We start from the raw sequence: 16,072 nt of genomic DNA on the forward strand, positions 1-16,072 counted from the left end.
TGGACAGCAGGCTCAGTGTGAGTCAGCAGGGGGCCCCGGCAGCCAAGAGGGCAAACTGCATCCTGGGGTGCATCAAGCACAGCATAACCAGCCGGTCAAAAGAGGTGATTGTCCCGCTGTATTCAGCGTTGGTGCGGCCTCACCTTGAGTGCTGGGTGCAGTTCCGGGCCCCGCAATTTAAGAAGGACGTGAAGGTCCTTGAGTGCCTCCAGAGGAGGGCAACAAAGCTGGTGAAAAGGCGGGAAGGCATGTCCTGTGAGGAGCGGCTGAGGACTGTGGGCTTGTCTAGTTTGGAGAAAAGGAGGGTGAGGGGCGACCTCATTGCTCTCTGCAGCTTCCTGAGGAGGGGACGTGGAGAGGGAGGTGCTGAGCTCTTCTCCCCGGGATCCAGTGGTAGGAAGCATGGGAACGGTTCAAAGCTGCGCCAGGGGAGGTTTAGACTGGACATTAGGAAGCATTTCTTTACCGAGAGGGTGGTCAAACACTGGAACAGGCTTCCTCAAGAGGTGGTCGATGCCCCAAGCCTGTCAGTGTTTAAGAGGCATTTGGACAATGCCCTTAATAACATGCTTTAACTTTTGGTTGGCCTTGAAGTGGTCAGGCAGTTGGACTAGATGGTAACCGTAGGTCCCTTCCAACTGAAATAATCTATTCTATTCTAAATTGTCCAAAAGAATCCTCTTTGTCTGAAAAAACTCAAGAGTAACTCATTGCATTACACTGCAGTGTAATTTATTTTAAAAGAAAATGTCAGAATTGCTGGGAAAGCATATGATTTGTCTTTCTGACAGATTACAGCGACCACATGTTTACCTGCCAGTTCACCTTTATGGCCAACTGGTGCACCATAAAACGGGCTGCCATTTATTGGAATCTCAGGTGAGAATATTAACTATTTGTAACTTGAAAGATTTTAAGGAGTACTGTAACCCTTTTTAAATATGTTCTAAAGAGATGGCATTTAAACAGTCATTGCAAACTAAGTTGGTTATGAAAGTCTGAAGTTATATGGGGCCAAAAAGTTGTAAAGACAGTCTTTGCCATCTAGTCTCATGTAAAATTCCTTCCTGACACCGATATATCAGAGAAATACCTTGCAACATTTTTCTTAAAATCGCTAGCAAAATCTTAGAATGGAAAGCAACTCACCAATAGAAATAATTTTTCAGTCTGCATGTGAGTGAATTCTACGTTGACAAGTAAAACTGTGCCTATCCTTTTATGCATACAAAAACGTGGAGATGAAGGAATAAAATTTTCTTTCTAATATCCTGAAAAGCTAAGAAAACAAACCCTAAGTCAGTTCATAGTTGCTTTTATCAATTCACTTTTAATGTGGGTTTGCAAGATGATATAATGAACTGAATACAATAGTTGAAAAGTTCAAGAGAAAGCTTATATATTGCAGTGTGTTAGTCTGATTAATCTGTTATCTTTATAAAATCTGAATTAACTTCATGCAGTCAGTGGTTACATTAAAATGTTCTACTTGCATTACCATTGCTGTTAATTTATGCTTATTATTGCAAAACTACCACTGTTCATTTTAGGGTCCATACTTTAAATTAGTGCTTTAACTTTTATTAAAAATGCAAGAGAACCTGTTTGACTGAGGTCTCCTTTTCATTTTCAACTGAGGTTTTTGGTTTTTTTCTTCTGTTTTTCTCCTTCAGAGTATTGTTACAGATCTAAGCTACACTGTTCGTTCCCCAATGCTGGATAAGTGGGAAGGAGTTAAGCAGCTGAAAGCAGCCCTTTGGGCCTTGGTTAGTAATAGATTTACAAACTTTTTGCAGTTGTTTGAGTTCTGTTATGACTCTTGATTCTGAAATAACTAAGCAAAATCCCATAAAATCATTAATTAGGGTTTTTGTCATAAAATGTGTGTGATTTTTCCAAGTTGGCATTCTGTACCCTAACTGGACTTTCAGCTGAAAATGGTTCACCGCACCATTTTTGTTCTGAGTTTAATAGTCTTTTTTTTTCTTTTTTCTTTTTTAACAAATAAAAAGAACAGATTGCCACATGTAGCAACGATATTAGTATGGAACCAGTAGTTACCAGTTACTGTGGTCTCATTTTAATGTATTTACTGCGGTGGTCCAAAATTCAGTGTTTCTGCAAGAAAGTTGGATGCCACTGTTGATGTGCATGAATATATATGGTCATGACACCCCTGGTACTTGGGATAGGCAAAAATCTAATCTATTGAAGCCACGCTTCTAAACTTGCTTTGCCACCTCAACTGTTCATCTGCTGCTTTTCTGTCTTCCCCAAAGTTTATTTTGGAACATTTGTCCAAGGTGACTATTACTGGAAGATATTGTAGGTATGTAATAAAATGCCTGTGTAAGAGGAATGTAAAATGAGTAAACCAAGATCATACTACTGGCTGTAGTAGAATTGGTAAAATGAGGAATACGTAGTAGTTAACTGTGAGCAGTTTTAGGTATTACACATAGTGTGCCGAGTCCTTTTTTGGATTTGCACAACTAGGAAATGCCAAAAAGGGTGCTCAAATCTCTAATTGTGTTGAGAAGGTATGGCTTGAAACTGTACTACCAACAAACAAAAATGTCAAAAGCTTACACTGATAGTGCTGCAGATCACATCAAAATCAAAACTTACTTGACAAACTTTTATTCCAGGGCAATATTGGATCATCAAATTGGGGTCTTAACTTGCTTCAAGAGGAGAATGTAATTCCTGATATAATGGCACTTGCCCAACATTGTGAGGTTCTCTCTGTTAGAGGGTATGTGTATCTTATTTGTATATAAAATTTACAGATGATAGTTGCCATAGGTTTTCAAATAGCCTTACCTAATTTACATGAATATAGTTTTGCACTTACTTGGAAATCAGTTATTAAAGATCACTGATGATTGAGTATCAATTTCAGTCCTATACAGTCACAGAATTGTGTAGGAAGTCTGAAAGAACATGCAGTAAGCAAATGAAACCTATGAAAAAAAGATACATACTACTTTTCTCCTTTTTTAAAAAACAGTTAAAATATTTGCTACTTAGTATCTCTGGAATCAATTTATTATTCCATCATTTTTAGTCAATATCTCTTTTGAATCTTTAAACACATAAATAGATGGTCTTTTGCCCAATATTGCTACTGCATTAATGTTTGTCCTTTTTTTTTTTTAAAAAAGGTACTTTTCTACTTTATGTAATCAGGCTTTTGTAATAATTAGTTTTTATTTTTGAATAGTGTATTGTTCTCAGATATTTTAGTGCATTTCTTAAGCTTCCATTGATTTACAAACAAAAATTAACGAAATGCTACTTGGCAGTTTTGTGAAGTTTCTGCTGAATTATTTTGAAACTGTTTCCTTTCAAAAGAGAAATAAGTTTAGTTAAATTAGATGCTATTATTGTTGCTCTTTTTTCTATATATACATTAAATACAGAACCTGTGTCTACGTGCTTGGTCTAATAGCCAAAACTAAACAAGGATGTGACATTTTGAAGCATCACAACTGGGATGCAGTGAGACACAGTCGTAGACAGCCTTGGCCAGTGGTCCCTGATGACATGGAGCAGCTCTGCAATGAACTTTCTTCTATACCCAGCACTCTTAGCTTGAACTCTGAGTCCACCAGTTCTAGGCATAACAGTGAAAGCGAATCTGCTCCTTCAAGTAAGTAACAACAACAACAAAACAAACAAACATACAACCCCTAAAAACCCACCACAAAACAGCATTTTGGTGTTCTTACCAACCTTTTGGCAGGATAAGGTTCAGGCAAACGGTGTAAAGGTGCTATTGCAAGAAAGAAGAGTGCAAGCAAGGGGACAGTTATACGCGTTTGGAGAGATGTAGACAAGTGAGAGGGAAGAGAACAGTGTCTTAGGTTTACATTTGGTGTAGAAGTAAGAAATTTTAACACCAGGGTAAGTTACTAGTTTTTATGTCAAGTCGTGGCAACTTGCTGTAATATCTTGCAGAAATCTCCATGCTTAGGTATAAAGGTACATTTACTTGATTGTCCTCAAAGGAATATTCTAGTATATAAATACATATATTCTGTGTGTATATACACATACACAGAGTATTGCTGTATTTAAATTCTTGTATATTTTGAGTATCTAATACATCTTAATTTTGCTATGGATGTTTGGAATTTAAATCCAGAAATACACCGTATTTAGATATCATTGAAGGAGCACATCGATTGTAATCCTAGTAGCTGGATATTTGCACTGAAATAAGATAGTGTGGCTTTTCTTTTGAAGCAATGAGACCTTCAGCTCAGGTACTGCTCAAGACACTTAATTTGCACTACAAAGTTCTTCAGAAAATATTTTGAATTAAAATTGCAGTAAATCACATAGTGTCCCACTTTGGGTTCTATAGAGTTGCTTTTTCGCAACATAGTTTATACACTTTGAAGAAATGTCCATTTTCAGTGACAAAGTCTCATACAATTTCAGGTATGTTCATCATGGAGGATGACCGTTTTGGTAGTACTTCCACTAGTACGTTCTTCCTAGATATTACTGAAGATGCAGAACAAATATTTTATGACAGACCTGGACCTTCGAAGGACAAAGACCGTAGTCCCTTTCCTTTTTTTTCTTCTAGTAGACTTGTGAAAAATCGCATTCTAAACTCTCTTACTCTACCTAATAAAAAACACAGAAGTAGCAGTGATCCAAAAGGAGGAAAGCTGACATCATCTGACAGTAAATCAGGCCCGAGGCGAAATCGTACAGTAACAGAACCTTCCAGTGGCATAGACTTCCCTGCTGGGGAAGACTTCAACCCTGTTTTCAGAGTTCCTAAAATCCAGACTTTACGATTAGAAACTTCTTTTGTTGGAAGTAAGCACATGGAAGATACTGATAGTACCCCAAGTATTGGAGACAATGATCTGAAGCTGCCAAAAGGTCTTGGAAATGAAATTCACCGGGAAAACACAAGCAGAGAAAGGCTCATAGGAGATAGTACTACACAAACACATTTCAAGAGTCGTAGCTTAAGTTTTAATACAGATACCACAACAAGTGGCATAAGCTCAATGAGCTCTAGCCCTTCAAGGGAGACCGTAGGTGTGGACACTACAAACGTAGATACTGACTGCGGAAGTTTGAGTACTGTGGTAAGCACAAAAACAGTTAAACCAAGTCACTGTTCAACACCACAGTCTAACCACCTGCCTCTCTCAAAATCCAACTCTGTATCCCTGGTACCGCCAGGGTCTTCTCATACACTTCCCCGAAGAGCCCAGTCTCTTAAAGCTCCTTCTCTTGCTACGATAAAAAGTCTTGCTGACTACAACTTTAGCTACACAAGTTCTCGTGATGCCTTTGGCTATGCTACACTAAAACGCTTACAACAGCAGAGGATGCATCCTTCACTGTCTCACTCAGAAGCCCTAGCATCTCCAGCAAAGGACGTGCTGTTTACTGACACTATTACCATGAAGTCTGGCAGCTTGGATTCTCGGCTAACCCCAAGCCGGTAAGAGATTATTATGTGCTCATTTCTTACTTCAAAGCTGTAAGAGCAATTCAATAAGAAAAGTATCTTTCTAATATTTTTTTCCAATTTCACCTAAAAGTGACAGTTGTTGCAGAATGATTCATAACTTCACGGAGAGCAGTATCGATATTAGGAGAATAATACAATAGAATGAGAATTCTCAACTTTGTATGTGCCTTCAGAGAAGCCTGGCTTTCATAGCTGTGCTCAGCCCCTTTAATGCTGTTAGTAACAAAGGAAAATGTTTCCTTTTATCACACTTTAATACTTAAATGCAGTTACACTGCTAACATTATTAAAGTTGCAATGACACAAAATTGCCCATGTAGTCAGAGCTATTATTTCAGAAGATAATTTTCTCGATGTCACTTGGTGATGTTTTAAGACAGGGACTCCTGCCAATATGCTATATTCATGTTCACTGTGGCATTGAGGCCAGTGGTGAGATACTGGTACCACTGATATGAATGTGGGTTTGGCCTCTTAGCTACAACAGAGCAAAGATTCTACTCATAGTGTTTATTTTTAGGTGGCAGTGTCACCTCTTTATTTTTGAGTAATATTAGATGTTCTGAAGACTAATTGGATAGTTACGTAAGATATCTAGCTCGTGACATTGACACTGTTCCTAGCAGCTACAGTCAGTGCTTAACAACTTTCTCTTAAAAGCTCTTCTACCCAATTTTTCCTTTCAGATCATCTTTTAGCTAGTGCATTGGATTTTCACATTACTATTGAAAGGGAAAAGACACTTTCTATCTCTGTTCTTACCTAAAGATCCTTTCTCAGATGAGAGAAAGGGGAGAAGCTACCAGTACATTATTCATCTGCTTACTGCACAGAACAGCAAATGCCTAGTCCCTGAACTGCACTCTGCAATCCAGTTGAGTGTATATAGTGCCTGTTTATTACTATGCATTTTTGTCCTGATTAAGAGCAACATTCATTTGTTGATATTTTCACGTGACTCTGTAAAGATGCCATAAAAGAGAATTGGACAAAGGGAACAAAACTTAACTTAGAATTAGACTGAGTGTGCTGATTAAATTAAGGATGATTCCGTAGTTAAGCTGCACTATCTGGGAAATCAGAAGTGCTGTTCCTTGCTTTGTCACTGGCTTCCTGTGCTAATGCAGGAACGAACCAGTGTCATTTCAGTGGCAGTACAGGTTCTGTTGCGGCTGTAGTAATGTTGTACCATTCCTTGCAGTCATGCTCTTGGATGTGCAAAGCAGCCTTGCTGCAGTGGACTTCATCCTGAGACTCTGTATGCAATGTAATACTAACAGTATTGCTGGTGCTTAGCTGTTCATGATCTCTTTATATCTCAAGGATTTGAGCTGACCTGTTTAACATTGAACTGAAATGGCTGGAGTGCTCGTATCTCTAAGAAGGTTAAAAAATTGCAGACATACATATTATAAGAGATTGCCAGATTTGTTGGTTACTGATATAATTGTTCGGAAAGACTATGATATAACTAGTGTATGTGTTTTTCTTACTGGTTACAGCTGAGTGTCTGCACTGAATAATTGTGGTCCTTTTAATTTCAGAGTATGTTACTACTTCCGGATAAATATTGTCCTTAACTGCTGTTTAAGTAATAAATTGGAAAGAAATAGTCTGTCTTTTTTTTGTCTGCCAAGGCTATTTTTCTGTCAGTCTTCAGAAAAATTTCTTTGATTCATGCTTCATTGACAAATTCATGTGTTCATAGCAACTAGCAGCTGTAAATTGATTTTTGTGATGTTTCTAGTTGTTCTTTTCATTCAAAAGGTTGAAAAGCTTATTTCTTTGCATAAGTTATTTTGTGAGGCTAAATTCTCCACCTATGTCTTTAAAGACCAACAAAAAATGTTAATGTGCATGTCTCAAATCCTGATCATGGCTCTCACCCTATCACCTGCAGACATGCTTTCATGAAAACTTACCAGTGTTTATCACTACTAATGATATATGTTAGCTTTTTCAGGAAAAGCATGGACAAATGTTTAGGATTAATACTTCTATATTTAATTTTATGTTGAGAGTAATTGTAGAATGCTTTATTATGAAATAACTAATGCAATTAGTAACTTTTTGGGTTTTAGAATCATAGAATAATTTAGGTTGGAAAAGACCTTTAAGATCATCAAGTCCAGCCGTTAACCTAGCACTGCCAAGTCCACCACTAAACCATGTCCCTAAGTGCCACATCTACACGTCTTTTAAATACCTCCGGGGTGGTGACTCCACCACTTCCCTGAGCAGCCTGTTCCAATGCTTGACAACCCTTTCTGTGAAGAAATTTTTCCTAATACCCCATCTAAACCTCCCCTGGAGCAAATTGAGGCCGTTTCCTCTCATCCTTTTGAAGTATGGCTTGACTTTTATTGTAAGTCCACTGTTACTGTTTACTAGTACTGGTCAGAATTAGTTAGTAGCAAGAAAATTATTGATATGCTATAATTCGTGTTCTGCCCATTCTAATCGCATAATAATGTCTTGAACCATGCATGGTCAAACCTTGATAATTTAATTTTCTCTCAGTATAAATCTGTTAAACTGTTAGGGATAAGAAGACATTTTAATTGCCCATCTAAAACAAAAAATTATTTCTAAGGCAGATTCTAAGGCAGAAAGTCAAGAAATCAAATGTTTACTGTACTTTACCTCCCAGTGTATAATAATCCACAGTAATATAATGAAAATTTGCTGTTCCTGAGGTGTGTCTCTTTTTACTAGGAAGCTTTAATCCACTGCATGTAGACCATCTACATAGATTGACTAGCAGAAAACATGTACAGTTTTTTATCTTCAATGAGAAGTAAAATGACAAATGGCCAGATGTGAAATTTCCATCATCAGGACTCTGATCAGCACTGAGGACTTGTTCTTCAGCCTCCTCTCTCCTGTCTCATTTTCCCAACCTATTTCTTTCTTTGTTCCTCGGTCTGCTTGTCTCGGTCAGCTCTGCTCACTGTGCAGGTTCAAGTTTGTTCTTTGTGCGTTCATGTTGAGCAAATTCTTCCTCCATGCTTGGGTGACCTAGCGGGTGACTCCTTTAGAGTAGGGGAAAAAAATGTTCCTTGCTTGCATCACTGGTACCTTAGCAGGCTCAAGCTTTGCGTTTGCAGGGATGTGCCTGCTGAGCTCTGAGTTTGTGAATACCCAGGGAAGGTACATTCAGTGTATAGGTACATATCAAAATGAGGCAGTTAGCAGTTTAAAAGCCTGAATCTTCACTGACCACGTCTGGGCTGTAAATCTTCAAAGCCTGGTAAGTTGGAGAAAACTTGTGGTTTTGCAGGGTTGGCAGCCCCTCAAGCAGAAGTTCCGTACTGCTGTCTTTCAAGTCCCTGTCCCAGGACTTTCAAAGAAAAAATTTTTACTCAAGGAACTGCCAAACCATGCAATACAATACGAGACAGAAAAAAGCAATGAGTCTATAGCTGTAATTTGACAGAGTAACAAGCTCTGGGTTCTACAGTGGGAAGATGAGGACAGTCTTTGTGTCAGAATTATTTCTTACTTTTAATGTGCCAGAATAAGAGATTTACCAAGATTGTGATTTATTATTTAAATGTTACAGGTTCATGAAAGCTTTAAGTTATGCTTCATTAGATAAAGAAGATTTGTTAAGTCCTATTAACCAAAACACACTTCAGCGTTCCTCTTCTGTTCGCTCCATGGTTTCTAATGCTACATATGGTAGCTCTGATGATTACATTGGCCTTGCTCTCCCAGTGGATATCAATGAAATATTTCAGGTATGTATGTGATAACTTACTGGGTTCATTTGCATTTTCATATTGAAAGATAGTCAACTGTTGCATTTTCATCAGAACAGATTAGATCTAGAGAAATGAGGAAATACGGATGTGGTACTTTCAAGGAATGCATTTTGGAGAACAAGAGTTTCTTTTCTCACCCTGTTTACAGAAAATCACTAGTCTGTTTTGTATTATTAGGCAAATAATGACACAGACTAGGTTAGAAGAGTGTTAAACAATGGTAGCATAAATATGTTGTCATAAGATTTCTAATTGACAGCTAGCTTTTATACTAAAATTAGCATAGTCTGTGGACATTTTTTAATACCTCTTCAGCCAACTAATTGATATGTTCATTGGTCAGCCATAAATGGTGTGCACAATTGCACAGTTAACTTCCTGCTACCATGATCTTGATTAAATATTAGTTTATTTGTGTATATATCATCATAGCATTAAATTATATTGTCTTGACTTAATCTCACAGATATATATATTTAAGTTAAAACAGATTATTTTAAGTGTCTTACCAATTGTCTTCCTCTTTCTACTTGGTTAAAACACGTTCCCATCTAACAAACTGATGCATTGCAGGGTTTAATACTCTGTTACTTAATTATCAAAACCCAGATATGGTCTATGTTAAAGGTAAATCAGTGGGCTTCCTTACCTTTAGCTTACTTAGTCTTTGCCTTTCAAACCTGAATTACCTTCTTACTAATCTCAAAAAACTACTAAAGCTAGAGCAAAGGCAAGGTTTTCCATCATACCTGCTTCTTTTCCCCCTTTATGAAATGACTACTTTTTCCTTCTCCTTCACCGTGTTTGTGGCATATTTATGTTGCCTCATTTCTTCTCTCTCAACTCTTTTTGTAGAATTGAGACATGTCTCGACTCTAAACCATCTTACAGGCAATATTTTAGGTGTCCTGGGTGTTTTTGCACTGCTGTCCTGAGATCTCCAGTGGTGTAGAGTGATCATGGATGGATCATTAATAGCCACTTCTGGGTCACTGGTTTCGTTACAGCCTGTCACCACTGTTTTAACATTTAGTGACTGTTCATAAGCCTTGCTTAATACATGTTCATTCACAAATGTATGTTTTGCTCATTGACTTTTCTTTAGTACTCAGGAGCCCACTCTTACTTTCTTCCTCTAATAAGATCTTTTTCCTGAAGTAAAAAATGGGCAGCACTTTATTTCCTCATAAAATGTATTTTTCCTTTGTTTATGCTTATCACCTGTGCTAATTTTAATTTTCACTTGAATATTCCAGGTAAAGGAAACTCCATATTTCCAGAAGAAAACCACACCTCCATTTGATGACCGTGGAGCTAGGGTCTTTGCACCTGATGCAGGAGGTACTGTTTTTGCTCCTCTTCTGTACCTTTCTGTTGTTTATTTGTACATTGCGTGGGCCGTTGGTTTATTTGTTGATTTTCTTTACAGAAAAGGTTATTTTTAGCTGTTATGTTTTGAGAGCTGTGTTCTGGATTCACGATAGCAGGCCATTAATTCTCTGTTTTGTTTAGTTTGAGATAATGCGGTGGTGTTTCAAAGCAACATAAGCTTGGTCCTGCTCTAATAAACAAAGGATGAATGTCTACTTATCTTTGATTATAATATGAGCTAATGCTAATCGAAGACTGGTAGTGATACTGCATTAAAGAAAGTAACAAAATTTAAGCTAAGATAAAATATGTATGCCACATATTGAGCTGCTACCTTTTGACTTCCCTTTGATTACACGTGAATTTTTAGGAACCAGTAAAGGTGTTAGGTGTGTGTTTCAGAAGTAAATTTTGTCTTTCTGTGATGTTTCCATGACAGTTGATCAGCAGAGGTGATGTGACATGGTACAAGAGAATTGCAAGTGGTCTGTAAAGCCTGGCTTGTTCTGGAATGCACTTCCTTTTTACTTCAGAGTAGTCAGAAATCTGTAGGGCATCGATATGTGTCTTTTCAGTAGGACAACTGAAAAAGAAGCATTGAAACTGGTCCTAAGGTAGTGTAGGATAGCTGTTGTCCTGCCTCCTAGTTAACTGGAACTTTATTACAAGCACTTTGAACATCCAAATAGACGCACCTTACTGATAATTTTTTTTATTTTGTGTTGTTAATGTAATCTATAGAACTAATTTTCCTGAAAGTGTGTTTCTGTAGCTTGCTAAGTTTCAGTGTAAAGTAACTCTTGTTCAAAACTGTATTTCTTGGTATTTTCCACCCAAGGAAGAGCATGTCACTAAAGCGTCTTTGGCTTGTTTCTTCACTGTTGAGACTAGCTTCTTCCTATTACAGGCACTAAGTTACAGGTTTTTAAGTTGTGTTTCTGTGTTCATTGGTGCATGTGTCATTTAAACATCTGGTATATTGTACTAACCTTGTTTGACACTATGAAATTGGTAACGTTAGTGTTACGTGGGTATTACTAACGTTGATATAATGTCAGGATTTACCACGTATCTTCTTACAATATGTGTGTACAGTATGTGTTTAGAGGTTGAATTCTGTCCTTTGCAATGTTTTGTTATATATGATAAGCCAGGACTAAAACATGATGTCTACTTCCCGAATGCTAACAATCTTGGGAGCTTAACCACTCAAAAAGAAGTTTCTAGATCTTCGCACACACCCTCTCCCCAGCCTTAAAAGGGGAAATTTAATTGAAATAATGCTGGTTGCTTGGTTTTGTTTGTTTCTCTGATGTCTAATTACGTATCTACAGGTCTTCCATCAGGTACAAGTGATGTTGTCAAAAGCCCTTTTCAGATGCTCCGACAGCAGATCAGTCTCACAGAAATAATGAATACCAGCCGTTCAGATGCCTCTCAGTTTTTAGAAAATACAGAGGATACGGGGCTACAGGAGCACACAGATGAGAACTGCCTTTACTGTGTCTGCATTCAAATACTGGGTTATCAGCCTAACAACAAAATTAATTCTTCATATAGTCGTACAGGTTAGTGTTTCTTGTGGGGAGGTGTGATAAAACTGAATGAAAATATTGAATTTTGTTCATCTTTAAAATGGATTAATCTGTAAGGGGTTTTTTTCTTACTGACTATTGACCTTGAAATTAATTCTCCGTAATAAGCTCACTGTGCAACCAATGGTATTTCTATGATCATTTCCAGCTTTTCAATTTCTAGTGGTTTTAGGTTGACTAGGTGTCTGCATGCTTCTTTTAAATATTTCCAAGAGCTTATCAAAATACAAAAATTTGAAATCTTGTTTAGTACTTAAAATCCATGTCCTGAAAACTGACGCTTGCTGTCAAACTAATGAAAATGCTTAGTAGAAATCCTCACTGTTTTACAAGTGTTACAAATTCAGGTAGTAACACATAAAGAGTACTGTTGGCAAGGGGGGTGTACAAAATGCGAGGAATGGCCCAGAGAGCTGAGTTTCAGCTTGAGTTCAGTATCAAGAAGGAATGGCAAATAAAGTCCCAACTATAGTCTTCAAATAGCGTAAGGGGATTACAGGTGCAGCAGGGCCAGGCTCTTGTCAGAGGCACATAGCCAAAGGATGGGAGGCCACAAACACATGCTGCAGGAATGGAAATTCCAATTGAACATAAGGGGAAACTCTCCACAGTGTAAGCTAATCTCATTCTGAGGTGAACCCTTCTTTGAGCAAGGGGTTGCAACTAGGTGATCTCCAGAATTCCCTTCAGACCTATGTTTTTCTGTGGTTCTGTTAACTGTGCAATAATTAAAAGCATGGATTTCATATTCATCTCTTCAAATCCAAAATTCCAAAGGCTGCGGATAGTGAAACCTCCCAGAAGAATCTTACATCTTTCTGTTGATGAAGTCAGAGCCCTTTCTGCAACACCTGTGATAATTGTATGAGCAAAAAATTATGCGTATGTAAGAGCATCTTTATTATGTTATGTAAAATAGAGCACAGATCTATCAATAAAAGCTGTATGTGTGATAGTTTTTAGGCTTCTCTTAGTGTCTAAAAGAGTTGATTATTTTCACTCGAGTATTTTAAGATTCAAAAAAAGTTATTTTTAGACATTTTGAGGACAATTTGTCCAAAATCCAACATCTAGTTGCCAGCTGGTTTATATGCACAGTACTTAGTGCATCAGTGTCTTGCATGCTTACCATTGTTGAAAAATAAGAAAAGCATTTGAAGTGAGGAAAAGTGTGAATAACAAAGATGCAACATTTTGTTTATGTCAGATTTTTCAGACATTCCATATACTGACTGGTGTGGGCAGACCATACACAATCACTTAGATGTGCATTCCTCCAAATTTTCTGGAATTTCAGGCTGTAGTGATGCAGTATCCCATGGTTCAGCTAGCAGTACCAAGAGTACAGAACTTGTACTAGGTAAGTTTGAAAGCCTTATATGATTATTAGAGACTATAACTCTTAAAGTATTTTTTTAGGTATTGTGGAAAAATAATATTTCATTTATACATACAGCAACAAAGTAAAGCTTATTTTAAAAAAAAAAAAAAACCAAAAACCAGCAAACAAACAGAAGAACAAGAATAAAAAGAACAAGCATCTCCAGATGGGAGAACATACTTCTAAACTCTTCTCCTTTTGCTATACAGCATTTCTGCAGGTTGTTAAATAGCTCTGTATCTGACATTACAAGCGAATCGATTGCCTTTTTTCCCACACTGTTGTTAGTTTAAAAAAAAAAAAAAATTAAAAAAACCCAACTGACTCTCTAGAAGAGAAAGACTTTTTTTTTAGGCTTGTGTTTTACATTTTGAAATACCGTAATGTCTTATGAAGTAGCTGGTTGCTAACTTCTTCAGCATCTGATAGAAAACAGAGCAAGTAATCACTCACCCAGTTTGCAACATGATTTAGTGGTAGGGACAGCACTGTAATTGAATCTTACAGGTTCTTCTATTTGTGAAATGGTAGTTTACCTTTTTAAAATACTTCTGTGTTAAAATTCCTGAAGGGGGGAGGGGGGAGGTTAAATTTTAATTTCAATGGAAATATTTGTTGATAGTTCAGAATACATACATAAATATATGGGGGGTGGGGTGTGGAATGCTAAAACAGACTTATGTGGCATAGGATTAGCACAGTCAAAGACTATTCTATTTAAACTCCATACCGTTTAATTTGTTTTTCCAGGAGTAAAATCAATCCCAGATGATACACCAGTGTGCAGAATACTTCTGCGGAAAGAAGTCTTACGTTTAGTAATCAATTTGAGTAGTTCAGTAGGAACTAAAGGCCATGAAACTGGACTTCTGACGTAAGTTCAATACATTTCAGATGTTTCAGCAACATGTAGTTGTATGTATTCTCTAAGATCTCTGGGATAGCGATTAACCTTATTTCTGACTTCTCAAAAAATTGTCACACAGATATGATGGAATGTAACATAAAAACTAAGCAAAGAATCTTCCTTTAGTATTTTTGCTCTCTTTAATTTCTTACTCTTCCCCAGTCTTTTTAAAATCAGTAATTTAACTGTAGTGATATTTCATTACATACCTAGTATATCATGCATCTTTAAAAAATAAATGATAATTCTTTTTTGTTATTTGTGCCAAATAATATATGTCAGATAAGCAGAATAACAAACTGAAAGTAATTTCTTGAGAAATACAAATCTGCTTTGAGCAAGAGTACAACTACTGGAATTAATTTATAGAAAAAATCATGTTAAAATATAGGAATATAAATCCAGGGACCAAATCTTTTATAATAAAACTTGTAGGTTTCTGGGCTAGTGACATTGGAAACTGACATACAACTGCTAAAAGAAAATGCAGAAATGCTCATTTTGGTTTCAAAAATGCTTAGAGGTAATTAAGTTAGTTTTTCCATATTTTTTATTACTGCTGTACATGTGGATGCTAATTCTTTGATACACTGTTCTCTTTCTAAATCTATTATTTTAAGACTAGGTGATCTGTACAACTTTCAAATCATATATTCTGTTTTATCTCATTAATACAGATTTTTTCCAGTTTGGTACAAAATAATGCTGTCTGTTCGGATTTTCTTGCTTCGTCAGATCCAGAATTTATAGTGCCTATTACTGAAGAGTTCTACTTTAAGGACGATAATAAAAATCTAATTGAACATTTTTTTAAAATACAATGGAAATCTGTTCAAGACTTATAAAAAATTGGTTCTTCTGTTTTTCAGAATTAAGGAGAAGTATCCCCAAGCATTTGATGACATATGCCTTTACTCCGAGGTGTCCTACTTGTTAGCACATTGTACATTTCGACTTCCATCTCGAAGGTTCATTCAGGAGCTATTTCAAGATGTACAGTTCTTACAAGTAAGTGGAGGGTTCAAATGCATTGAATGCACCAAAATGTGCCAGCTGGGTGCCGGTTTCATGTTTGAATAAAAGACGATTTCAGATATGTCTTAAAGGAAAACATTTTATGATGTCTCTCTAGTAAAATCTCCAACGACATTAATACTTCATCTGTCCTTTTCTTTTAGATGCATGAAGAAGCAGAAGCCGTTTTAGCAGCACCAACACAACAGCCAGTAACGGATACATCAGCTGAATCCTGACCTCTGTCTCGCGCAGTGCATTGCATACAGACTTTCTGAAATCCTCAGACAACCTCTGACTGACTGGATAAAAAGCTTGGAGCATCATCTTCTAGACCGTTCCAGAAGCTACTGGTACCTGAAGACTGAACTGAAAACTTTTTCTTCCTCAACCAATTCTGCCCCAGTCTTTTGAGCCCTTTGGGGAGTTATTAAACATTACCATAGTTTTAATAATAGTATTACCAGTATATGCAAGAGCCGAGCACTGAACACCTCCACAAGTTTTCATTTCATTTTCTACCATAAATTAAAA

The 16,072-nt window shown here is 36.9% G+C and overlaps 1 protein-coding gene across 1 annotated transcript in view; it reads left to right on the forward strand.

Moving 5' to 3' along the window:
- RICTOR (RPTOR independent companion of MTOR, complex 2) overlaps positions 1–16,072 on the forward strand; it is a 67,708-nt gene extending 51,636 nt beyond the window's left edge. The window contains exons 25-36 of the mRNA XM_009329431.1: positions 792–879; positions 1,674–1,766; positions 2,649–2,755; positions 3,423–3,652; positions 4,447–5,476; positions 9,069–9,246; positions 10,527–10,611; positions 11,976–12,209; positions 13,444–13,596; positions 14,368–14,491; positions 15,394–15,532; positions 15,703–16,072. Of these exons, the coding sequence (XP_009327706.1) occupies positions 792–879; positions 1,674–1,766; positions 2,649–2,755; positions 3,423–3,652; positions 4,447–5,476; positions 9,069–9,246; positions 10,527–10,611; positions 11,976–12,209; positions 13,444–13,596; positions 14,368–14,491; positions 15,394–15,532; positions 15,703–15,777 (2,536 nt within the window). The 3' untranslated portion in view covers positions 15,778–16,072. The remainder of the gene's footprint in view (positions 1–791; positions 880–1,673; positions 1,767–2,648; positions 2,756–3,422; positions 3,653–4,446; positions 5,477–9,068; positions 9,247–10,526; positions 10,612–11,975; positions 12,210–13,443; positions 13,597–14,367; positions 14,492–15,393; positions 15,533–15,702) is intronic.

Source organism: Pygoscelis adeliae, unplaced genomic scaffold (assembly GCF_000699105.1).
Source record: "Pygoscelis adeliae isolate BGI_AS28 unplaced genomic scaffold, ASM69910v1 Scaffold47, whole genome shotgun sequence".
Lineage (NCBI taxonomy): Eukaryota > Metazoa > Chordata > Aves > Sphenisciformes > Spheniscidae > Pygoscelis > Pygoscelis adeliae.